The sequence below is a fragment of the Equus caballus genome, chromosome 21, assembly GCF_041296265.1.
Source record: "Equus caballus isolate H_3958 breed thoroughbred chromosome 21, TB-T2T, whole genome shotgun sequence".
Classification (NCBI taxonomy): Eukaryota; Metazoa; Chordata; class Mammalia; order Perissodactyla; family Equidae; genus Equus; species Equus caballus.
In genome coordinates, this window is record NC_091704.1 from 18,252,219 (window position 1) to 18,278,650 (window position 26,432).

Sequence of the window (26,432 nt, forward strand, 5' to 3'; positions counted from 1 at the left end):
GGTGCCTGAAACCCCCTCCACCTATGGCCTCACTGGCCGCTAGGACCACTTGTCCATCTGCTTCCCCCCAAACAGTGAGACTCCTTGAGAAAAGACCAAGCTCCTCCTTCTCAGGGCTCCCAGGGCCAGATCTAGTGCTGAGCTCTGTGGTGGCCAAATCAAAGAGGGCAAGGTGACAGGTCACACAGGCCTTGTCCACCATGAAAAAGATTAATGGTTCATCAGTAAAGAAAAGCCCTACGTTCTGAGAGCGATTTGTTACAGAGTGTGAAAAAGAAGGTGTGGTCAACAAGATGACTGGCTTGTTGATGATGAGGTTATGTGGTACAAAGCAGTTTTACAAAAAAACCCCAAAAGACGATGTGGGATGTGCCACGTCAGCTGTCAGTCCTCACGAGTCTGATGGCAGCACGGGAGGGATGTAAGCTCTCATTCTGGAGAGCCCAGTCTGCAGGGGCTTCTGCCTGAGAAACGCTTTGCCTGTAAACTGCACTTAATTGGCTCCACTGGAAGCAGAATTTCCCTGAAGTCCCAGGAAATGTTTCTAAAGTGGCAGCTGAGCTGCTATTTGCTAATTCCCTACACAGATGGCGTCTGTCATAAACAGATGCCTTCTGCAGCAGGAGGGCCCACCTCCTCCTGTGAGCAAGAGGGGGTCCGAGGCCATTGCAGGTGCCTGCCGCAGGAGGGGACACTGTACAGGCTGCCTGCTGGACGGGCCCACAGCAGGGGGTGGTGCTTGGGGGCCCTCTTAGCTCACCTTCAGGGCCTTGAAGGTCTCCATGAACTTCTCCAGCTCGTCTGGTGGCAGAAAGTCTCCAATGAAGTGCTTGCCCCGGCCCATCTTCGTCAACTGCTCGGCCCACTCTGCCCAGAGAAGCAGGAAAGGTGAGAGGAGGAAGGAGGAGTGCAGGGAGCAGGCCAGGTGGCCCCACAGGACAGGTATGAGTCTTGGGGGGAGTCTGGGGCCACAGGGGAATGAGGCAGCTGGTTGAGACTCCAACTTGAGCCCCTGTCCCCAAGTAGCCCTGCTGAGCACCATGTTCAAACACCAGTGAACACTCAGAGGACCACTCCTTTTACCACTGAGGAAACTGAAGCACAGAGAGGCTGTCTCTTGCCTCTTGCTCAAGGTCTTACAGGCTGGGAAGGTGGCTTAAGACCCCAGCGCAGTGCCTCCAGGCGCTTTCCTGGGCAGAAGAGTGGGGCTTCCTGAGCCCACAGCACCCTGAGGGCAAGACCCAAGGCACCCCCGTTCCCGTGACTTGCGCCTTGGCCCACCCCGAGTCTTGTCCATCTCCATGCGCCGCAGCTGATGCTCCCAGGTGCCCAGCTCACTGTCCACCTCCTCATCACTGTCGTAGCCATGCTGGTGCTGCTGCAGTGCCTTCTCCCACAGCAGCTGCATGTCCTGCATCGCACGCTTGTGCTGCATGATCATGTCATACATCTGCTGCATCTGTGGGTGGCACACAATGCCAGTGAGCAAGGACGTGCACCACGTGCAGGAGGTGGCCCCTTTACCTCCCCTCTGCATGTCAGGGTCCCCCCTTCCCCGCTTCTGCCCTCCCTGGGGCAGGCACATGATCAGGGCTTGGAGCCAAGTATGCAAGAAGGCAGAGAGTCTCATGTCAGGACACACCCTGGGTTCCTGAATCCCTGTGTTGAGCAGAGAGGACCCACTTCTGCCTCAACCAGAGCCTGAGGCCTGGCCTGGAACCTAGCACATCCTGGGCACTGTAACTGTGGACTGAATGAGGGTGTTGCAGGCTTCTGACCCCTGGGAGGGTTGAGGGTGATGTGATGGGGCTGCTGGCCTGGAGGAGGTGGACGGGTGAGCTGTCCCCAAGGACTGACAGGTAAGTACCTCTAGTTCCCCTGGGAAGCAGCAGAGAGGCCAAGCCCCTGGCTGCAGATCTCCCTGCCAAGCTGGCCCTCACCCCAACACTGCCCACCATCAACATCACATTGCTCAGGGCACCCAGTGCTGGCCAGGCCTGTCCTATACTGGATGCTGCAGGGAACTGGAAGGAAAACTTAAATGGAGACTATCCAGTTGGACCAGCCCATGAGTGTGGTGGGGAGCAGCTGTGGAGCAGTGGCCACAGGGGCTGCCCAGGCAGTGTGAGAAGGCCTCTGGGCCTGACTGCAGGCTGGGGAAGGCCCTCAGGGGGTGGCATGCTGTTGACAGGAGACCTGCTCACCCAGGAGCCTCTCCCCTGACCTTGGGATCTGCCCGGCACAGGGAGGCTCAGAAAGAATACACTGTGACCACTGCACCAGGGGGCGGGGTGGGCGACAATACTCCACTAGCGTCTGTGGAACCTGCCCGCCCTGCCCCCAACAGCCTTACCTCTTGTTGCTCCTTCAGCTGCTTCTTCTGGGCGTCTGACAGCTCCGTGACACCCACCAGACCCACAGGCTTCCCCTTCTCATAGCCAAGACCCTTGAGGTCCTGAACTGGAAACAAGACACAGGCTGGTCAGCAAGAGACACATGAGCCCAGCTCTGCTACTGAGTGTGGCACAGAGCCCGTGCACTGAGAACATCTGAGACACCCGGTGCACATGGCAGGGCCCTCACATCAGGACAGTATCTCATGTCACTGATGACTGCAGAGGCCTCACCACACTCTATCACATGCATCTACTTTCATCCCCATGTGACCTCTCCAGGCAGGCTCTATGTTCCCATGTTGCAGAACCAACACCAGAACTCAGAGGTCTGGTGCCTCACTCAAGGTCACATGGCTGATGGGTGGCAGGGATTTTGCAAAGCCAGAGACATGAGAGTGAGATGAGCTTGTGTGTGCGTGCACTCACGCACATGGGCTCTGGGAAGCAAGCTCTGCAGTGAACAGACACCCGACGTAGACACACATGAGGTTCAGAGTCTGGCATAAGACACAGCTGTGGAGCTCTGTTAGTTCCTTCCGGGGAGGCAGCTGATTGTCCTCAAAGCAACTGACATGTAATTTGGCATCAGCCTGGGCTGAAGCCCGCAACACTAATTCATGTGAAGATGCTTGTGATGGCCCCATCTGGGTGGCGGAAACAACCACCCCTCAGGCAGTAGCTCCCTGGGGGAGAAGCTCGGCAGAGGAGGGTACAGAGGCCCCTCTGGGAAGGTGGGAAGAGCTCACTGGGGCTCGGGCTTCACTTGCAAGAACCACCCACAGGTGCTCCCTGACCACACGACTGTACGCCAATCCCTCCTTGAAGGTCTGTGGTGGCTCTGAAGGGTGTGGGGAAGCCCTGTGGAAACGGCAAAGGAGCCAAGGTCTGCGCAGCCTGCTGAGTGCCTGGGGTGTGCCCACAGTTCCCCCTTTTCCTCAAGACACATTCACCAGTGAGCAGCTGGGTGGGGGCTGCCCATGCTCCCCTGGGGACGACATGGGCCAGTGGGACTTGAACAGGGTCTGAGACTTTGGAGCCTGTGCCTGTCCACTTGACCATGAGGTAAGCTTCTTTACCAGCTGGGAGTTGGGGCCAGACCTCAGAGACATGGACTCAGAGGTGGGGTGTGCATGCATCAGAGCAGCATCCAGATCTGAGCACCCTCCTTTACAGATGGCACGGGTTCAGCGCTCAAGCAGTAATCTGATCCTAGGCACCCTCAACCCTGGGTGGAGAGGCTATCTGGAGCCCCAGTGACTACTGGAATATTCAATCGGTAGCTTTTTCCCTTGGGCCAGGGAGGCACTGGGCAAGAAACTAAACTCAGAGCTGGACGGGCAGAGCCAACAGACTAACCATGTGACCTGGGTGAACTCCCTTCCCTCTGGCCCATACTCATAAGGCAAATGCAGATACCAAGTACCAGGGCATGTCTGACTCCTCTATACACCCCCATGTCCAGCTCCAGTCAAGTTGGGAGTGAGAGAGGTGAAGACAGTTCCACCGGTGGTGCAGGCTGCACTGGGGGGCGGGGTGGGAGTCAGACAGATGACAGAAGACAGCCTCTCTCAGTCACCGATTATTATCTGCAGATTATGATGACACAGACTCCCCCGACCCTTGCGGGTGTACGGTAGAAAATGAGAAATGAGGCCACATGTTGGCCATCGCTAAAACTGCTGTCAAGGAGGGAGAGATTAGAGGTAACTGTGCAAAACTGACCATGGCAATTACTATGTTTAACATCATGCATTTCCTAAGCTTTCTATGACAAGAATGAGTCCAAGTACTTGAAAGCTTAAGGGAGATAACAGGATCCATTTACATGCCGTCTACAAGAGACTCACTCTAGATACAAAGACATAAATAGGCTGAAAGTGAAAGGATGGAAAAAGATATTTCATGCCAATAGTAACCAAGAGAGAGCTGGGATGGCCATACTAGTATCAGACAAAACAGACTTTAAGTCAAAAAAGGCTACACGAGACAAAGAAAGACATTATGTATTAATAAAAGGTCTAATACTCAAAGAAGATATAACAAATATATACACACCTAACAACAGAGCCCCAAGATATATGAAGCAAAAATTGACAATACTGAAGGGAGAAATAGACAGTTCTGTAAACAGAGGACTGAACAACACTATACTCCAACTAGGCCTCACAGACACAAACAGAACATGCAACCCAGCAATGGCAGCAGACATAGTCTTCTCAAGTGCACATGGAACATTCTGCAGGACAGATCATATGTTAGGCTACAAAACAAGTTTTAATAAATTTTAAAAGATTGAAATCCTACCATGTATCCTTTCTGATCACAATGGAAAGAAACTAGAAATCAATAACAGAAGGAAAAGTGGAAAACTCACAAATATGTGGAAATTAACATACTCAATGAATGGGTTGAAGAAGAAATCACAAGAGAGATTAGAAAATACTTAAGAGATGAATGAACACAAAAGCGCAACACATCAAAACCTATGGGATGCAGAAAAGCAGTGCTAGGAGATAAATTTACAGCTGTACTTGCATACATTAAAAAAGCAGAACTCGGGGCTGGCCCGTGGCCAAGTGGTTAAGTTTGCACGTTCCGCTTCAGCGGCCCAGGGTTTCACCAGTTCGAATCCTGGGCACGGACATGGCACTGCTCTTCAGGCCATGCTGAGGTGGCATCCCACATAGCACAACCAGACGCTCTCACAACTAGAATGTAGAACAACGTACTGTGGGGCTTTGGGGAGAAGAAGAAGAAAAAAAACGAAGATTGGCAACAGTTGTTAGGTCAGGTGCCAATCTTAAAAAATAAAATAAAAAATAAATTTAAAAAAAAGAAGAACTCCTGGGGCCGGCCCAGTGGCGTAGTGGTTAAGTTCGCACGCTCTGCTTTGGCGGCCCAGAGTTCGCAGTTCGGATCCCAGGTGCAGACCTATACACCACTCATCAAACCATGCGGTGGTGGCGTCCCACATATAACATAGAGGAAGACTGGCACGGATGTCAGCTCAGGGACAATCTTCCTCACCAAAAAAAAAAAGAAGAAGAAGAAGAAGAAGAACTCCAGTCAATAACCTAACTCTGCCTTAAGGAACTAGGAAAAGAAGAGCAAACAAATTCCAGAGCTAGCAAAAGGGAGAAAATAAAGATTAAAATGGAGATAAATGAAATAAGCAATAGAAATACAATAGAGAAAATCAGTAAAACCAAAAGACGGTTTTTGGAAAAGAGCAACAAAATGGACAAACCTTTAGATAGACTGCCGAAGGAAAAAAGAGAGAAGACTCAATTACTAAGATCAGAAATGAAAATGGGGATATTAGTAATGACTTTACAAAAATAAAAAGGATCATAAGAGAATACTGTGAACAACTGTACACCAACAAATCGGATAACCTAGATGAAGCGGGTGAATTCCTGGAAATGCACAAACTACCAAAACTAACCCAGGAACACAAAGAAAATCTGAATAGACTTATAACAAGTAAGGCGTTCAATCGATAATCAAAAACCCCTCAACAAAGAGAAGTCCAGAACCAGATGGCATCACTGGTAAATTCTACCAAACATTTCAAAGATGAATTAACACCAATTCTTCTCAAATTCGTCCAAAAAATTAAAGTAGGGAACATTTCCTAACTCATTCTATGAGGTCAACATTACCCTGATAACAAAGGCAGACAAACGCACAACAAGAAAACTATAGAACAATATTCCTTATGACTATAGATGCAGAACTCTGCAACAAAATACTAGCTAAACCAAATCCAGCACCACGTTAAAGGATGATTCGCCACGACCGAGTGGGATTTATCCCAGGAAAGCAAGGGTGGTTCAACATACGAAAATCCATCTACCGAATACTCCACATTAATACAACGAAGAAAAAAACACACTTGACCATTTCAATTGATGTAGAAAAAGCATTTGAAAATCTAACACCCTTTCACAATAAAAACACTCAATAAACTAGGAACAGAAGGGAACTTCTTCAACATGATAAAAGCCATATATAAAAACGCACAGCAACCATCACACTCAACAGTGAAAGACCAAAAGCTTTCCCCCTAAAATCAGGAACAAGGCAAGGATGCCTGCTTTTTTTTGAAGAAGAAGAAGAAGATTAGCCCTGAGCTAACTACTGCCAGTCCTCCTCTTTTTAGCTGAGGAAGCCTGGCCCTGAGCTAACATCCGTGCCCATCTTCCTCTACTTTATACGTGGGACACCTACCACAGCATGGAGTGCCAAGCAGTGCCATGTCCGCACCCAGGATCCGAACCGGGGAACCCCAGGCTGCTGAGAAATGGAACGTGCGAACTTAACCGCTGTGCCACCGGGCTGGCCCCAGGATGCCTGCTTTTGCCACTTGTGTTGAATACAGTACTGCAAATCCTAGCCAGAGTAATTACGCAAGAAAAAGAAATAAGAGGCATCCAACTGGAAAGGAAGAAGTAAAACTATCTCTATTTGCAGATGACATGATCTTACATGTAAAAACCTCTTACGAATCTACAAAAAGACTGTTAGAGCTCATAAATGACTTCAGCTCATAAACGAATTCAAACTTGAAGGATACATAATAAGCACACAAAAATCAGTTGTATTTCTATACACTGTCAACAAATAATCCAAAAGGAAATTTAAAAAAAATTTAATTTACTAGGGCCAGCCCGGTGGCGCAGCAGTTAAGTTAGCACGTTCCGTTTCTTGGCAGCCCGGGATTCGCCAGTTTGGATCCTGGGTGCGGACATGGCACTGCTTGGCGAAAGCCATGCTGTGGTAGGCATCCCACGTATAAAACAGAAGAAGATGGGCATGGATGTTAGCTCAGGGCCAGTCTTCCTCAGCAAAAAGAGGAGGATTGGCAGTAGTTAGCTCAGGGCTAATCTTCCTCTAAATAAATAAATAATTTGAAAAAAAATTTAATTTACTACAGCATTGAAAAGAATAAATCACTTAGGAATAAATTTAAACAAGGAGGTATAAGACTTGTACGATGAAAACTATAAAACATGCTGGAACAAATTAAAGAAGACCTAAATAACATCCCATGTTCACAGGTTAGAAAACTTAAATATTGTTAACATGTCAATAGTACCCAAGGCGATCTACAGATTCACTGCAATCCCTATCAAAATCCTAATGGTGTTTTCTGCAGAAATGGAAAGGCTCATCTGAAAATTCCAAGGACCCCAAATAGTCAAAGCTTGAAAGAGAAGAAAAAAGTTGGAAGACTTATATTTCCGATTTCAAAACTTACTACAAAGCTACAGTAATCAAAACAGTGTGGTACTGATATAAGGACAGACATATACACCAGTAACAGAACAGAGAGTCCAGAAATAAATCCTTACATCTACGGTCAAATGATTTTTGACAAGGGTGCCAAGACCATTCAGTAGGGAAAGAACAGTCTCTTTCTTCAACAAATGTGCTGGGACAACTGGATCTCCACATGCAAAAGAATGAAGTTAGACCCTTTCCTTGTATCATATATAAAAAGTAACTCAAAATGGATTGAGGACCTAAATTTAAGAGCTAAAACTATAAAACTCTCAGAATAAAACATAGGGGTAAATCTTCAAGACCTTGGATTTGGCTATGGTTTCTTAAATATGACACCAAAATCAAAGAGAACAAAAGACAAAAATAAATTGAACTTCACTAAAATCTAAAACTTTTCTGCATCAAAGGACACCAATAAGAGGGTGAAAAGACAATCCATGGAATGAAAGAAAACATTTGCCAATCATATATCTGAATGGGGGTTAATATCCAGAATATATAAAGAACTTCTACAACAAAAAGATGAACAACTCTACTAAAAAAGGGGCAAAGGACTTGAATAGACATTTCTCCAAATAAAGTATACAAATGGCCAATAAGCACAGGAAAGGATGCTCAACACCATTTGTCATCAGGGAAATGCAAATCAAAACTACAATGTGGGGGCTGGTGGCGCAGCAGCTAAGTTCGCACGTTCCTCTTTGTTGGCCGGGGGTTCGCGGGTGCGGACATGGCACCACTTGGCACGCCATGGTGTGGCAGACATCCCACATATAAAGTAAAGGAAGATGGGCATGGATGTTAGCTCAGGGCCAGTCTTCCCCAGCAAAAAGAGGAGGATTGGCAGCAGATGTTAGCTCAGGGCTAATCTTCCTCAAAAAACAAAAAACAACAAAAAAACTACAATGTGATTCCACCTTACACCTACTAGGATGGCTATAAGAAAACGGTGAGGATGTGGATTACCTGGAACCCTTGTGCACTGCTGGCAGGAACATAAAATGGTGCAGTTGCTACAGAAAGCAGTTTGGCAGTTCCTCAAAAAGTTAAACACAGAATTAACCATATGACCCAGTGATTCCACTGGTAGGTATATACACAAAAGAATCGAAATCAGGGATCCAAACAGCATCTATAGGCCAATGTTCACAGCAGCGCTATTCACAATCACCAAAAGGTGGAAACCACCCAAGTGTCCATCAACTGATGAATGGATGAACAAAAGTGTGGTCTATCCATACAGTGGAATACTATTCAGCCATAGAAATGCATGAAATTCTGACACATGCTACAACACAGATGAATCTTGAAAACATCATGCTCAGTGAAAAAAGCAAGACCCTCCTGACAGCCTGGCAGAGGGGGTCAGCCCACCTGACAGAGGCGAGGGAGAGGCATCCACATCCCTCTGCACTAGCTCGGCAGGCGGGAGCTCCACTTTGTCCTCTTCGGGCCCCCACCGGCTCTTTCGCTTTCTCTTCACAGTGGCTGTGGTAGCCGGCTTCCCGGGGGCAGCTGGAGCTGGGGTGATGGCGGGTGAGGGGGCAGATGAGGTGGGGCAGGCAGTGGGGGGCATGGACCCCGACTGGGTCTCAAGAGGGGATTTGCGCTTCAGGCCAAAGTCGGGCGCTGTGGGGGTGCCTGTGGGGCCGGCCTTGGCTTTCCGGAATTCCTCCAGCTTCTGGCGGTAGTACTTGTACCCTTGGCTGTTGGGTTCGTACAGAAAGCTAAAAAGGAGAGCAAGGGGCATATTGTCAGCTGGGCCCCATGCCCCTGCCCCTGAGCAGCTTGGGCCTTGCACAGGCACACCCAGGTTGGCCAGGGTCACATCAGGGTCAAGGTCTCCACCACAACCTCCTGCCCTGCCAGGCCTCAGAGGCTGCTGGCTCTGGTGGCCCAAACTTGAGGGACAGTGTGACATGCCTACAGCCTGTCATGATGCTGTTCCCATGAGCCAAGGGTCACTCCAAGCCCCCACCTCTTCCTTATCAAGCACCCATTGCACCATCATCAATCTCCTGCTTTGAATGAAAAGGGGCAGGGTCCCTCAGACCTTCCCCAGGCTCTGTGGGGCTTCTTCCTCTACCATTCCAGGCCAGCACACCAGTGCCTTCAAACCAAGGAATCCTGAGTTTCGAGACACCTGGCTTCAGAAAGGGCAGGATCTGTCCCAAGCCTGACAGCTTGACACATTTCTGCTTCTCTCTGACGCATCCTTGGGAGGCATCAACAGCGGATGGAGCCAAAACAGAGACACTGAACACAGGAATGGACAGGGAGCTAGACTCCAATCCAAGGGCAGAAGCCCCTGCCTTGCTGGAAGCCACTGGTCCCTTCAGTCTTTTCCAACCCCAGCCCCAAGCATGGAGCAGGAGGTGCTGGGTTCAGAGCTGGAAGAGGCCACAAATCCCTCTGCATCTGCCCAGCATCTCTCAGATTATGCATCTCCTGAGCCACCTCTGGGGTCCACACCAGACGGAAGAGTCACAGCCAGTTCTACACAGCAAAACATGTGCACAGCATGGGTTTCACAGCCGCTGACAAGAAGGGGCTAGATCTGCACTCGCAAACCTGTGCTACAAAAGCAACACGTGGGCTCAAGGATACTGTAAATTCCTTTCCCATAAAAGAAAGACAGCAGAAAGAAACCCCATATACCATTTCTATGTGTCTAGGTGAGAGCCAGGAGAGGGGTGGGAGGACCCCCAGCCCTGCTAACATTGGTACCTAGGGTAGGATGGAAGGATGGGGAGATGGCGGCATCTTCTTTGTACTCCTGGGTCATGGTACAAGCATGTACACCCTTCAGAAAACCCAGTGAGGAACATTTGTAAAAATTAAAAAAAAAAAAAATCAATAAAATCATTAATCTTCTAGCCAGTCTAAGCAAAAAGATAGAAAACACAAATTAATATCAGAACTGAAAGAGGAGACATCACTACAGATCTCTTGGACATTAAAAGAATACTAAAAGAATATTATGAATAAGTCTATGCCCACAAATTTGATAACCCGGATGAAATGGACCAATTCCTTGAAAGACACAATCTGCCAAAACTCTCACATGAAGAAACAGACAATCTGAACAGGCCTATTTCTATTAAAGAAATTGAATCAGTAATTAATAACCTCCCAAAACAGAAAGCACCACACCCATAAGAGTTCACTGGTGAATTCTACCAAACATTTAAAAAAGAAATTACACCAATTCCCTACAGTCCCTCTCAGAGGATAGAAGCAGAGAGATACTTCCTAACTCATCCAATTACCCTAAGACTAAAACCAAAGACATTACAAGAAAACTACAGACTAACATCTCTCATGAACATAGATGCAAAAATCCTCAACAAAATACTAGTAAACCATATCCACCAACGTATAGAAAGAATTATACACCACAACCAAGTGGGATTTACTCCAGGCATGCAAGCCAGTTCAACATTTGAAAATCAAGTAGTGTAATCCATCATATCAACAGGCTAAAAAAGAAAAAAAATCACATGATCATACCAATAGCTGCAGAAAAAGCATTTGACAAAACCCAGAGCCTATTCACGACAAAAACTCTCAGTAAACTAGAAATATGAGGGAACTTCCTCAACCTGATAAAGAACATCTACAAAAAGCCCTACAGCAAACGTCATACTTAATGGTGAGAAATCTGAAGCTTTCCCACTAAGAACAAGAACAAAGGAAGAATATTCCGACCTCAGCAGTGCTTTTCAACATTGTACTGAAGTCCTAGCTAATCCAGTAAGATGAGGAAAGGAAACAGAAAGTATACTGATTGAGATGGAAGGAATAAAACTATCTTTGTTTGTAAGTGATATAACTGTCTATGTTGAAAAAATAGACAAAAGAATAGACAAAATTACTCCCGGAACTAATAAGCTATTATAGCAAGGTTGCAGGATATAAGGTTAATATACAAAAATTACTTTCCTACATACCAGCAATAACCAAGCAGAATTTGAAATTGAAAACACAATACGATTTACATTAGCACCCCAAAAAATGAAATACTTAGGTATAAGTCTAGCAAAATATGCACAAGATCTTTAGGAGGAAACTACAAAATTCTGAGTAACGAATTCAAAGAAGAACTAAGTAAATGGAGAGATATTCCACCTCATGGATAGGAAGATCCAACACTGTCAACAGGTCAGTTCTTCCCAACTTGATTTCTAGATTCAATGCAATCTCAATCAAAATCCCAGCAAGTTATTCTGTGGATACTGACAAACTCATTCTAAAGTATATATTGAAAGACAAAGACCCAGAATAGCCAAAACAACATCGAAGGAGAGCAAAGTTGGAGGACTGACACTACCTGACTTGAAGACTTACTGTAAAGCTACAGGAATCAAGGCAGTGTGGCACAAACAGATCAACGCAACAGCACAGAGAGGCCAGAAACAGACCCACGTAAATATAGTCAACAGATCTTTGACAAAGGAGCAAAGGCAATACAGTGGAGCAAAGATTCGGGTGCAAAGACTCTGCTGGGAGATGTCGATAATAGGGGCAGGTATGCATATGTAGGGGCGAGGGGCATTTGGGAAAGCGCTGTACTTTCCCCTCAATTTTGCTGTGAACCTAAACCTGCTCTAAAAAAACAAATCTTAAAAAAAAATTAAGAGACAAAAGCAAGGAATTGTTCAAAGAGGGAAGGGAGGAGGGAGCAGTGGCTAGATTTGAAACACATAGTTGGCAACCAGAAAGGGTCAGACAAGGATTTAGAGTTATTTGGTTTCTCCAAGAGAAGTCAACCTGGGGGATTCACCCACTGGGACAGGTGGGCAACTCCTGATGGGGGGTATTTCCTCTAGGCTCACAAGCTGCTTCCTGGCCTTAGCTGCTGGTTCATGCTGAGTCTCCTCTATGCTGCTGCCCTGAGCGGCAGTATCTGAGAGCCCTCTGTGACTCTGTCCATCTATGAGGGGGGTAAAACAGCTGCCACCCTACCATGGGCCCTGGGCACAGATGCAGGGGATTCTACAACAAAAGACCCCCTCTGGTAGGAGTGATCCTGTCCCCGGGGTTAACCAAAGTTAACACTTCCAGTCTTTTTTCAGTGCAGATTTATTTGAAGAGCTGTGATTCTATTTTCTGTACCTCGATTTAAGAAATATTTCTTAACGCAACAACATAAGGCTTTCCCGTGAGAATGCAGCAGAGTGTGATGGCTAAAGCACCTCCACCAACCTGCCTCTTGCCTCTGTTTCCTCACCTGCAAAAGGCTAGCAGGCCAGGTTGTTGTAAAGAACAACATGGCTCACACGGGTGATGTTAGAGCTGCACGTGGCCCATGGTGGGTGCTGTGCTGGCTGCTACCACCTTCGCCCACATGTCTTCCCATGGCCTTGATTCCATCAGGGAGCTGCAGTTATAGGAGCTTAGCCCACTGGGACTGGACAGTCAGTGTGTTACTAATTTTTCATGACTACAGATGGTGCTTATGATTTCTGGGGACGGCATCTCAGAAGTGGGACGACTGGGGGCCGCCCCACGGCCGAGTAGTTAAGTTCCTGTGCTCCGCTTCGGTGGCCCAGGGTTTCACCAGTTCAGATCCTGGGCACGGACATGGTACCACTCATTGGGCCATGCTGAGGTGGCGTCCCACATGCCACAACTAGAAGGACCCACAACTAAAATATGCAACTATGTACTGGGGAGGAATTTGGGGAGAAAAAGCAGGAAAAAAAAAAAAAAGATTGGCAACAGTTGTTAGCTAAGGTGCTAATCTTTAAAAAAACAAAAGAAGTGGGATGACAGGTCAAAGGACTGGAAGTTTCTGACTTCTTTACAGATGAGCACAATTGTTACAGATTGTTTCCCAAAACACAGAGTGGCCAGGGTGTGCCTGGCCAATGCGAGGAATCAGGAGGGTAGGGAAGGACTGAGAACAGGAGGAACATAAGGTGGCTATTAAATCTTGGGGAGAGAGGAGCTGCCTCACACCTGACTCCACATGGAAATTAAACAGTCTGCTTGGTACAAACTCTGCACACCTTGTCCAGGCCCAGATATCCAATCATCTCCCATTCATTCCTCCCCAAGGTGTGGAGTGCCAACCGTGGTTTGGCTCTGGCCTGGTCATGAGCATGGGGATGAGTTCTCCCAGACCATATCACTCACCCTCAGCCACTTCTCCCCCGGGTGCCCCAGGCTCCTTCCTCGCCCCCTGCATTCACTCCCTGGCCTCCATCACAGCTATACTGACAAGTTGGGTGTCCACCAGTGATGCCCCTATGTAGGGGGACAACCACACAGAGGGCCCAGAGCCACCTGAGACAACAGTGTCTCTCAGTTATGACCCCAAGGGAAGAGCCTGGCCAAGGCCGCTGAGCCCTGGACCCCTCTGACCAGAGAGAGTCCCCTGGGTTTGAGCCTTGGATAGAATTCTATAATCTGACTCGCTTTTCCTAAGATAGATTTTTGCAGTCAGCTTTACTTCTGATGAGTAACAGTAAACTAAGTTTCCTGTTTAAATAAACTTACTTAGGTAAATAGAAAAAACAAGGTGTAGATACTTAAAGTAAACTAATAAGTAAACACCGCTTTGGGTGGTGCAGAATGGTGGCTGATAAGATATTGTTAGGAGATCCCAGGTGGGCCTCCCACTCATGCAGACCCTTCTCCTGATCTCCAGACCCAAACACCCCACAGCCCCCATGAGGGCTCCAGGCCACCCAGGTACCACACGCTGGGACATCTGAACCCCCTCAGCAGCCCTCCTCCCCAGAAACCCTCCCCCAACAGCCTCCATAGTTCCACCGGCCCCACCTCCTGATGGTTCCCCTCAACCCCTATCCGCCTAGACATGGAGTATCTGACCACCCTACATGACTGTGGCCAGTGACCCTGGAAGCACAATTGACCCGGTCACTCCCTATGCAGACTCTGCTAAGGCTCTCAGTGAACACCCTCCGGGACCTGGCCCTGCCCAGCTCCACTGGCCATCTGCACTGCACCCTGACGCTCACCCTGCACCCCAGCCATATTAGCACAACACCTGCCATCTCTACTGCTTCGCTTCCCTCTGGATGCCCTTCACTTTACTCTGCATGTAGCACATACTAGGGCTCACATGTAGTAGATTCGACTGGCTGCCTGCCCAGCATCCATTCCCACTTCCTTCTTCCTGAGTCCCTGATAATGTCTAGAGCCGCTGAATCAACCAACCTAGACTGCTGTTCCTGTACTTTTTGTTATGTGTACTGTCATATCTCCTCACTGACTGAGTTGGGACTTGTGTTACTCATAGCCAAAAGTGTCCTCATGGGTGCATCACCCCCACACCAGGTTCAGCATCCATCTCACAAGCCTCTGCAACAGCAAATGCTCCACTCCCACCCCAAAACCCCACCTCCCACCAACCGCCCCCAGAAAGATGAGGTGCTAAACATGCCGATTGAATGAATGAATGGGTGAACACAGACCCAGACTGAAGGGTTGGGATGAGTGGGTGGCTGAGGAAGCAGGGAGGCAAGGCTTCTTGTCCCACCCCCTCCCTGGAACACACGCACAGGCTGGGGGTTCCCACTCCTCAGAGCCTAAGGAACCACATTTCCTGATTTCCTGCCATTCCCTTTGTCATAAAGATGGGACCCTAAGAACGCATACAGTGAACAACGGTTCTGTGAGTTTCTGCCTCAGAGCCTGGCCTGCCCCCAGCCTGGGCTGTGTCTCTGTTACCAAGGGAGCTGGGCAAGCACTGGAGACTTTCTCTGTGAGGTACATGGCAAACACAAGGCTTCAAAGGCCTCTGTATGCCTGCCTCAGAGATGATTCGGGGCACCAACGCACACTTGAGAAATACCCAGGGGGTGGTAGAGCTGGGCTCAAGGGCCAGAAACTCCTGGACCTGAGTCCTGGCCCTGCCAACTGCTGGGCGTGGGACCCTAGCATGTCTCAGGACCATTCCGAGCACATTCCCTCAGCAGGGGGCGCTGTGACCAGGGTGAGGGGCCACCTCCCTTGGTAGGTGCCCCCCTTACCTGAATGCCTGGTTCTCACGGTTGTTCTGGAAGGCGATGGTTTCTACCTCCGGACCCCCATCCGCTATGAACCTGGCCAACTTTTCTGCAAGGTTCTTGGCCTCTTCGTCCTCTGGGGGTGAAACTTTAAGCAGGCTGTCAGTACTGAGTTCAACTCACCACACCCAACAGCCTAATTTCTGCTAAGAACCCCATGGACAACAAGAGGGGTTTATTTTAGGAACAATGCAAAGAAAAACAGGCAAATGGGAATCAGATTACTGCACTAGGACCAAACACTGGAGTTAACATTACAACATACCTCGAGCCCCCCACCCCCCACCCCTTACCACCTGGAGGTCTCAGGGGCCTTGGACACAAGCTGGGACACAGGAACAGAATGTGAGGCAAGGTCTAGGTCTGGGCTAGAGGGGAGATGGGAGTCCCCACTTCAGTCTTTCTGGCAGGTGCTGCCCCCCAGGTTACATGGGGGATAGGCCTGGCCCTCCTCTCCAGGGGAGGAGGTCAGGATGAAGGGCCACAGGCAAGAGACACAATGAAGCGACCCATGTTCAGAGGGCTCATGGTCAGGGGCCCATCTTCAGGGGGCCCACGTTCAGAGAGCTCACATTCAGGAGCCCATGTTCAGAGGGTCCATGCTCAGAGGCCCATCTTCAGGGGCCCATCTTCAGAGGGGTCATGTTCAGGGGCCCATGTTCAGAGGGCCCATGTTCAGCCTAAACATCTATTTCCTTCCTACCCCTCCACTACTCCTGCACCTGGCTGGGATTTTACATCCTCAGAGCTGGAGAACAGCTAGCATCCCCTCTCCCCACATTCATCCCACCAGGATCTCATCAGTTGATTGTGTCTGTCCTCTAGGCTCCCCTCCCTGAGTGTTAGGCACTATGTTTGTCTCTAGGTGTCTTCAGTGCCCAGCATGCAGCTGGCGTTCATCAACACTTGTTAAAATGACCATGAACCAAAAGGCAAGCATTCCAACCCTCTGCCCCCTTTACACACACAGGGCTGAGTTCCTGGACACAGCCTTGACCTTGGCCCTCAGACTTGCCCACTCCTCAGAGCACTGAAGAGGAGGGTGATGCAGGCCCCAGTTTGACCCCAGCTACCTTGGAGGCACAGACCTCGGCCGTTGGCACCACCTCACACCATGGCGGCCTCCAGGAATGCCAATTCCACATGGGGCATGGTTTGTCCACATGCCTCCCCAAACCTACCACCCTCTCCACCCACCTACCTTTCTGAGAAGCTGCCTGCGACTTCTGCGCTTCCTTTCTTATCTCAGCCACCTTCTTTCTGTAGTAGAGGAATTCCCTGCTATTCTTATCATGCAAAAACCTAGAGGGGAGTTTTGCAAATAAGAGAGAGAGGAAGATGAGTGACAAGGACATGTGGACCCATGCAGTTTCTGAAGATGTGTTGAGCAAAAGCAAGCTGACAAGCAGAGATGCCTTGTCAGGGCCCAAAAGTAAGTCTCTGCGCCACTTGAGAGCCTCTTGCAACCTCTGGTGTAAATTAGAAAGCGCATGGAACAGCGTCTGGCCCACGCAAGCAAGCACCCAGCCCCGGCCAGCCTCAGTTGCTACCAGGGTTTTACTAAGAACATCTGCACATACTACCGTGTGGTAAGAATATTAAGTAGCAGTGGCCTTACCCTCCCAGAAATACTTACGAAAATGCCGGATTATCCTTGTAGTTCTCCATAGCTACTTTTTCTAACTCGGGGCCTCCTTCTGCCACAAAGCGGGCCAATTTCTCTATCACTTTCCGAGTCTCGGCTCCCTCTGGGGGTGAAACTTTAAGGAGGCTGTCAGTACTGGGGTTCAACTCACACACCCCACAGTCAACAGGCACACTCTCTCTATGGACCACAACGACAGAGGGGTGGGGGGAGAAGAGGGTGAAATGCAGGAGGTTGTCGGGCGTCCCGGGTCCATGCACACAGCACCGTGACGAGGGGGGAGTCAGTCTAAACAGTCTTTGCGAGACACACTGGGCGAGAGAGAAGTGTTTGTGCCTCTCAGAGGTTGAGCCGGTCCCCAGGCTGGGGGGTGACACGTCGGAAAACATAGTCAGCCTCCCCCATTTTTTGGAATGCTTGATTCTTTTCTTTATTTACCAGTGTTCAGTATAATAAATTGGTTCCCTTTCATCCTTCAGAGATGACAAATTCTTTTTTAAAATATCATTACAAACTCTGATTTAAACACATCGGGTGGGTTTCAATCCATTGCAATTAATGTCATCACAGAAGCTCAATCGTCCCCTCTGGTGGCCGGTGGAGCCTCTTCAAGCTGGCTCCTGAGGCTTTTGGGCATGACCCCAGGTGTCTCTGACGGCCTCCTCGCTATCTGCTGGGACAGGGCGCTCCAGGATCATCTCATACACTTCCTGCCCAGGCCTAGAGCCAGCCATTTCTCCAAGAAGTCCTGGTTTCCGTGAGTAAGTGTTTCCAGACCACCATCTGGGCGCTAGGGATGCTCACTGCAACAGGCTTAATCATTACCTCGGGGCCTTTTCAGTGAATAGAGCTATAAAGATATATTTTTGTATTTGTATTAGCCTCTGCTTTGAGCCACATGGAACTTGCTTTTGTATTTATCACTGGCCTGTTTCTGAGGCCATCTGTCAGCCACTATACAGCTCATGTCCCTTTTAGGAGAAGGAGAACTCCCAGGAGAAATTTCTCACTGTCAGTCAGTGCCTAGGAACGTTTGCTCCTCTTGGCAACAGGACTAGACACTGAGCCTACAGCCAATCTTATTTCCCTGATTGCTTGGGCTGCCAGGAAGCTGAGGGTGGGGGATATTGCCTGAGGAGACCCTCAAGAGGTCCCAGGGACATTCTGTGCCCACCTTTCCCTCTATCCTTGCCCTCCTCCCATGAGCCTGGCGATGACCCTGACCTGGGCTCTGTTTACAAGCACAGGTACTTTTCTGAGGCCACATCAACAGCAGGCCATAACAGGCCTCAAGAGCCTTGAGACACCTGCTGACCCTCGTAAAGAGGCGATTCCCAGCAGGGTACTCTCAGAGCCGCCAGGGCACCTCTCTGAGGAGACACCACCTTCCTTGGCTCTGTTGTGACTAATACTCCAAGGTTCCAAGTTGACTACTGGTCTGCTCATAGGCACGGCCTGACGGCAGCACCCTCATAAACAGCAAGGGGTCTAGAGGCTGTCATGGTAGGATAATATGGTCATCTCAGCCTATCCTCATTGTCAAGGTGACATGACCATGCCAGCCAGCCTGGAGTAGAAGTGGTTCAGGCCCAGGACTCCACAAGGCTCAGATGGCACCGAGGCCTTGTTATAAATGTGGATGGGGCTAGAAGCACTAGGAATGCTGCCACTACCACCTTATGCCTTCCTACACCACGGGGCCTGTTCTAGCTCACCCAAGGCCAATGATCGTCCTTCCCTGGGCAGGAGCGTGCACCCTCCAACCTGCAGGCTTGTACCTCTGGCCCAAACTGGAGGAGACAGGTAACCTGCATTGAGGAGCAGCACCTCTGAGCCTCAGAGGGCTTGGAGGGTGCCTGCCAGGCGGGGGAGTGGTAGAAGCTCCTCCTCTCATGTTGGACAAGGAGGCACAAGTGAATGCTCCCCCAAGAATAGCCCTGCCCTGGCTAGACATCAGTGGACAATGGGTCCCACAGCTCCCAGGATGAAGGCCACACTGCAGCCCCTCCATGTTTCCCTCCCACCCTCCCCACCCCTTCCTTCATCCCTCTCACCCCGGAGGGCCCCACCCTAGTCCCTTGGCTCAGCCTGGAGACCTGGTAGTTTCCCTGCCTGCGGTCCCAAGCACCCACACCCCTGGCCGTGCTTTCCTCTCTGACCATGACCCTGCCTGTGGAGCTGGAGGGGTGGTAGAGGAAGCACCCTACCTTTGATCTCCAGCCACTGCTCATAGTCCTCCTCCTCGTCCTCATCGGGAGACTGGAAGACGCTCGGGCGGCTGGCCACAGGCAGCTGCTTGGCATGCACATAGTTCTTCACCTGGCCTGGTGGGCTGCTGATGATGGGGGGCCTCTTCACGGTGCGGGGGAGCACACGAGGAGGGGCACTGGGCACGCTGGGCGGGGCATCTTGGCATGGAAGGAAGGATACCTGCGTTTGAGATCTGCAGCACACATTTCCCCGTCTTCCTGCCTAACCCATATGCCCTGAGCACCGAGGGGCTGGGTCCCTGGCTTCCAGCACAATGCCTGGCAGGTGGTGGGTGCTCATAGATGAGGACATTGAGGCTCAGAGATGCATGACTTTTTGTGGTCACTCAGACCAGGGAGGACACGTTGGGGCTCTGTAGGCAGCAGCCAGCAGCTCTGGCCAGAGGTGCCCCTAACGCCTGCACCCGCAGCCCAGGGACATGCTAGCTCTTCTGGATAAGACCTGAATCCCCACACCCTGCTTACAACCATTCCCTCTGTCAGTGGCAAGCTGAAGCCAACCTATTTGGGGCTTTTCAAACACAGTTCGTGACCTGAGACCCTGCAATGAAGGGCTCATACAGCCCGGGCTCCCTCTCTGTGGGCAAATTTGGCCTTGGGTTAACTTTTTCAGCTGTTCCCCAGAAAACCTGACAAAGGTCAACTGTTTCACCACGAACTTTCTCACAGTAAAAATGAGCTCTTATAGGAAAGTGCACAACCACACATATGTGTAGGTTCCCTGTGGGTGGTGATTCCTGCACCTGGCATGTGCCATGGGGCTCCTGTGGGGCAGGCGGCCCCCCAACTATATATGCGGGTCCCCGTTCCTCACACCTGGGGCATGCTTAGTCACGGCCCCTACTCCCCTCGAGTGAAACCTGGCTTATTTGTCTCCACTCTTACAGGGTGAGCACTTTGAGGGTGGGGTCTGTGCTTTCCCCCTGGCTGTTTAGGATGGGGAAGGGTAGAAAGAAGGCACTCAATGAATGTGAGATGAGAAGAACGAGTTTGAGGAGGGACCTGTCATTTCTGAGGTGCCCAGGGACCCCCACAGGGAGAGAGCTAACAGGTGAGCCTAAGCAGGAGACAGGAGGGGGGTGACCGCACTCACCTGTGCTGGTCTGTGCCTTCTGCAACTTCAGAAACTGCTGCAGGAAGCTGCCATCATTGGCAAACTTGTTGGAAATGGAAGAGTTGTGTGCATTCGCAAGCCTAGACCCGAGACAGGATACAGAGGGTGAGCCTCGGGTGGAGGGGGGCACGCCTCACCTATCCCAGCCCCACACCCATCCCAGCGTTCTTGCCTAGTAGCACCCAAAACCAGCCCACCAACATGTCTGGGGACTACTAAGTGCACAAAGCAGCCTTCAGAGTAGTAACTTGAGAACAATTTTGTTCTAGTCAAAGCAATACTACATGTATTGATGTTATCTCAACCCGAACATTGACTTTCCAGGTCCAAACGGCCTCCCCGACAAGATGGCTCAGAACCACCCACTCTCCTCCTGCAGAGGACCTGTCATACCTGGTGTTAACTAATTATCTGGGCTGTTACTGGCTCCCATATCTATCTTCCCAGCTAGACTTTAGAGTTCTCCAAGGCAGGGCCTCTGTCTGTCTGTCCGTGTGTGTGACTGTGGCTCCAGGCCTGGGTCAGCCAGCACTTCTGTGGGTATCACACATGCACAGGAAAACACCCAAAGCAATCTCTTGGTGGGAGAATTACAGAGGAATTTTATTTATTATTTTTACTTTCTTTTCTTTTTTTAACGAGTTTTACTTTAAAAATTTTTTTAAAAATCTATTTTTAACAAATCAGCACAAAAGCAAACCTAGGGCCTACATGTTTAATTCAAATTCATTTGTCCCTTTCACAGAAGTAATAGAGGCTCATTATGAGCAAATGAGAATGTAGAAAAATAGAAATATAGAAAGCAAAGGGAAAACCCCCCAAAAATCTGCTCATCTCACAATAGCCACTTTTTTTTTTTAAAAGATTGGCACCTGAGCTAACAACTGTTGCCAATCTTTTTTTTTTCTTTTCTGCTTTTTCTCCCCAAATCCCCCCACTAGATAGTTGTATATATTTTTTGTTGTGGGTCCTTCTAGCTGTGGCATGTGGGACGCCACCTCAGCGTGGCCTGACAAGCGGTGCCATGTCCGCGCCCAGGATCCAAACCAGCAAAACCCTGGGCCGCCGAAGCAGAGCACACGAACTTAACCACTCGGCCACAGGGCTGGCCCCGTCAATAGCCACTATTAATACCTTGGTATATTTCTTTGATTTGCCCCCTAAATTAGAAATGGAAGAAAATAAGGCTGTGATCATAGTATATATCTCGCTTCTCCCATACCATCCTGCCCCAACCTCAGAAATTCCTTGTACATACTCCTTCTCAAGGCTGCACAACATTCTACCGCACAGACACGCTCAATAATCAGTAAAAGCTCAGGGAGCCCACAGGTCCTGCCTTCTTCCTTTAAAATTAAGTTTTATCCTCCTAGAAATGTGTTCTAATGAATTAAAAATGGAAACAACCCAAGTGGTCAACAAGGCGTACTGGTTAAATAAATTATGAGAAGTCCAGAGGACAGATGAGGTGGCCCTAAAAAGTTAACATTTGAGAGAGAAAACAATCAAGTACAACGATAAATGAAAAACAAAAAGGCAGGATATAAAACAATACCTACCTACAATGTGGTCCTACTTATGACAAAATATATTTGAATTAAAAATTGTTAGAAAAAAACATGAAAATGCACCCAGCACTTGTCTCTCAGTTGCAGGGTTATAATTGATTTTGGTTTTTCCTCATTTTCTTCTCTATTTCCCGGATTTTCTATCACATATATGAATTATCTTTATTTATTTATTTATTTTTTAGGAAGATTAGTCCTGAGCTAACATTTGCCAATCTCCTCTTTTTGCTGAGGAAGACTGGCCCTGAGTTCACATCCACGTTCATCTCCCTCTACTTTATATGTGGGATGCCTACCACAGCATGGGTTGCCATATGGTGCCATGTCCGCACCCGGGATCTGAACCGGCGAACTGGGCCACCGAAGCGGAATATATGCCCTTAACCACTGCGCCACCAGGCTGGCCCCTGAATTATCTTTAATGTTAAAAAAAAGTCAGTAAAAGTTATTTTATATGAAAGAGAAGGTTCTGCTGATAACTAGCCTTGGCATTAAACAAGCAGGGCCTTCTAGTGACCCTGATCCTGTTCTCACACTGTGTGCACCTCCCTCAGGAGGGACGAGAAGAAGGTGGGCACAATGAAAGATAAGAAAATACCTCGAAGCAGCAGCAAGTCAGCAAATGAATCCCACTTGAAAACCACCCATAGTAGGAGATACTAGGCAGCTGTTAAAAATGCTGGCTCTTGCTCAACAACAAAAAAACCAACAATCCAATTAGAAAATGGGCAAAAGATCTGAACAGAGATTTCTCCAAAGAAGAAATACAGATGGCCAACAGGCATATGAAAAGATGCTCAACATCATTAGCTATCAGGGAAACGCAAATCAAAACTACAATGAGGTATCACCTCACTCCGGTCAGAATGGCTGTAATTAACAAGACAGGAAACAACAAATGTTGGAGAGGGTGTGGAGAGAAGGGAACCCTTGTTCACTGCTGGTGGCAGTGCAAACTGGTACAGCCACTATGGAAAGAAGTTTGGAGTATCCTCAGAAAATTAAGGATAGATTTACCATATGATCCAGCTATTCCACTGCTGGGTATTTATCCAAAGAACTTGAAAACACAAAGGCATAAAGATACTTGCACCCCTATGTTCATTGCGGCATTATACACAATAGCCAAGACTTGGAAGCAACCTAGGTGCCCATCAAGGGATGAATGGATAAAGAAGATGTGGTATTTATACACGATGGACTACTACTCAGCCATAAGAAATGACGAAATACAGCCATTTGTGACAACATGGATGGACCTTGAGGGTATTATGCTGAGTGAAATAAGTCAGAGGGAGAAAGTCAAATACCATATGATCTCACTCACAAGTAGAAGATAAAAACGACAAAAAAACACACAAACACATAGCATTGGAGATTGGACTGGTGGTTACCATTGGGGAAGGGGGGTGGGGGGAGGGCAAAAGGGGTGATTAGGGTCACATGTGAGGGCATGCACTATAATTAGTGTTCGGGTGGTGAACATGATATAATGTATCCAGAATTTGAAATATGATGTACATCCAAAAAAAAAATTAAAAACAAAATGCTGGCTCTTGATGAACAGATAAAATATGGTCCAGCCACACAATGGAGTATTATTCGGCCATAAAAAGGAAAGAAGTCCTGACACATGCTACAAAGCAATGAACCTCAAAAACATTATGTCCAACAAAAGAAGCCAGACACAAAAGGCCGCATATTACATGAAATATCTAGAATAGGTAAATCCATAGAGACAGAAAGTAGATTAGTGGTTGCCATGGGCTTGGAGATGGGGGATGGGGAGTGACTGCTCATGGGGGTGGGGTTTCTTTTCAGGGTGATGGAAATGTTTTGGAATCAGATAGTGGTGATAGTTGCATGACACTGTGAATATGTCAAAAATCACTAAATTGTACAGTTAAAAGGTCAATTTTATGGCATGTGAATTATATCTCAATAAGAATAAATAAAACAAAGACTATGATGGTTCTAAAGAGTTATAATACAAGGAAAACTTTTCTTTTCTTTTTTTTTTAAAGATTGGCACCTGAGCTAACAACTGTTGCCAATCTTCCTTCCTGACCACCCCAGCCCCTCCCCCCACCCCCGCTTTTTCTCCCCTAATCCCCCCAATGCATAGTCGTATATCTTAGTTGTGGGTCATTCTAGTTGTGGCATGTGGGATGCTGCCTTAAGGTCGCCTGATGAGCGGTGCCATGTCCGCGCCCAGGATCCAAACCGGCGAAACCCTGGGCTGCCGAAATGGAGTGCACAAACTTAACCACTTGGCCACAGGGCCAGCCCCAGAAAGCTTTTCTTTTAAAAAGCGGGGTGGGGGGGGTGGGGGGGCGGCCCTGTGGCCGAGTGATTAAGTTTCCACGCTCCACTTCAGTGGACCAGGGTTTTGCCAGTTCAAATCCAGGGTGCAGATGTGGCACCACTCATCAAGCCATGCTGAGGCGGCATCCTACATGCCACAACTAGAAGGATCCACAACTAAAAATACACAACTATGTACCAGAGGGCTATGGGAGAAAAGGGAAAAATAGAATCTTTAAAAACAAACAAACAAAAAGACAAGAAATATTGTAAAAGGAAAAAAAAAAAGTGGGGTGGGGCGGCCAGCCTGGTGGCACAGTGGTTGAGTCCACATGTTCCACTTCAGTGGCCCAGGGTTCGCCAGTTCAGATCCCAGGTGCAGACATGGCACCGCCTGTCAAGCCATGCTGTGGCAGGCAGCCCACATATAAAGTAGAGGAAGATGGGCAAAGATGTTAGCTGAGGGCCAGTCTTCCTCAGCAAAAAGAGGAGGATTCGTAGCAGATGTTTGCTCAGGGCTAATAGTCCTCAAAAAAAAAAAAAAGTAGGGGGAAAGCGGCACATGAAATTGATCACAACTTGGTGAAATAAAGCAAAGACAAACAAAAGGAATATATCAAAATGCTTGTCTTAAAGCAACTTGAATGTTTCTTATTCAGCAAGAAATTCTAAATTTTGGTGTTCTATGCTTTTACAATGGGGAAAACAACCTTATTTCCAAAGCCACCTGTATTATGCATCCACCCATGTGATGTGCCCTTTCAGCTGTCTGATCCTGGTGGTGGGATGCAGCTGCCTCCTGCTTGGAAGCAATCCTACGTGGCCCTTCTCATCTTGGTCCAAGGCGTTCCCTAACCCCAGGGGCAAGAGCCCATGAGCCCACCCACTGAAAGATCACTCAACAACTAGTGCCCACATTCCTGAAAGCCCTGAAGGTGCCCCGCCCTGGGTTCCTTAAGTCTGGCCCTCAAGGAGAAGCCACAGACTCTTAAAAAAGGTGAGAGCTGGAGTGACATCAGCATCATAGCAGAGTAAGCTCTCCTGGTGATCTCTCCCCTCCACGATACAACAAAAAAGACACTCATATTCCAACAGAGGACATCCACATAACACAAAAGACATCTGAGAGACCCCACACAGCCACATGTTGGAGGGTGGAGAGGCTGGAGCCCCCCTCAGAGGAGGTGGAACCAGGTAAGAGAAAACTTTCCTCCTTCTCCAAAAGACTGCAATCCAGGACTGCAAGTAGCCTCTGAGAGGGAAGGAAGAGGGGAGGGGGCACCCATTCACAGGAACATCAAAGATCCCTGAGGTCCCTTGCAACACAGGCCAAAGACCCCTACTGAGGTGAAAGCTATCGCAGGGGTGATTTCATCAAGCCAAGAACCCAGGAGAGCAGATAGCAAGAGCAGAGTGAGTAAGCCCACGAGAGCACGCAGAAGAAAGCACCCCTCTCCCCCACCTGCCCAGCACGAGCTCCAGCGCAGGGGATCCTGGTAGAATGCAGAGGGCTGAGAATATATGGGTTCTGAACCCCTACCCCGGAGTGATAGGTGGTAACAGCAAGCAATAATACCAGGATGTGGCAGAATAGAGCCACACCCTCTAGCAGTATCAAAATTTATATTAAATCTCCAGACCAGAGAGAAAATGACAAGTACCCAGAAATCAATCCTGAAGACACAGAAATATGTAATCTAAATGACAGAGAATTCAAAATAACTATCATCAAAAAACTCAACAAATTAAAAAAGAATGTAAAGAAACAATTCAATGAGTTCAGGAGCTACTTCACAAAAGAGATTGAAACTAT

General features: G+C 48.5%; 1 protein-coding gene across 2 annotated transcripts in view; it reads right to left on the bottom strand.

The window, feature by feature from the left end:
• Window positions 1-26,432, bottom strand: part of SUGP1 (SURP and G-patch domain containing 1) — a 37,183-nt gene that overhangs the window by 1,130 nt on the left and 9,621 nt on the right. For both annotated transcript variants that reach the window (XM_001503469.5, XM_070246718.1), the window contains 9 exons: window positions 20,727-20,827; window positions 19,571-19,771; window positions 17,355-17,478; window positions 16,920-17,020; window positions 15,683-15,806; window positions 9,057-9,409; window positions 2,354-2,460; window positions 1,282-1,459; window positions 761-867 (listed from right to left, as the gene is read on the bottom strand). In XM_001503469.5, coding sequence (XP_001503519.1) covers window positions 761-867; window positions 1,282-1,459; window positions 2,354-2,460; window positions 9,057-9,409; window positions 15,683-15,806; window positions 16,920-17,020; window positions 17,355-17,478; window positions 19,571-19,771; window positions 20,727-20,827 — 1,396 coding nt within the window. The remainder of the gene's footprint in view (window positions 1-760; window positions 868-1,281; window positions 1,460-2,353; window positions 2,461-9,056; window positions 9,410-15,682; window positions 15,807-16,919; window positions 17,021-17,354; window positions 17,479-19,570; window positions 19,772-20,726; window positions 20,828-26,432) is intronic.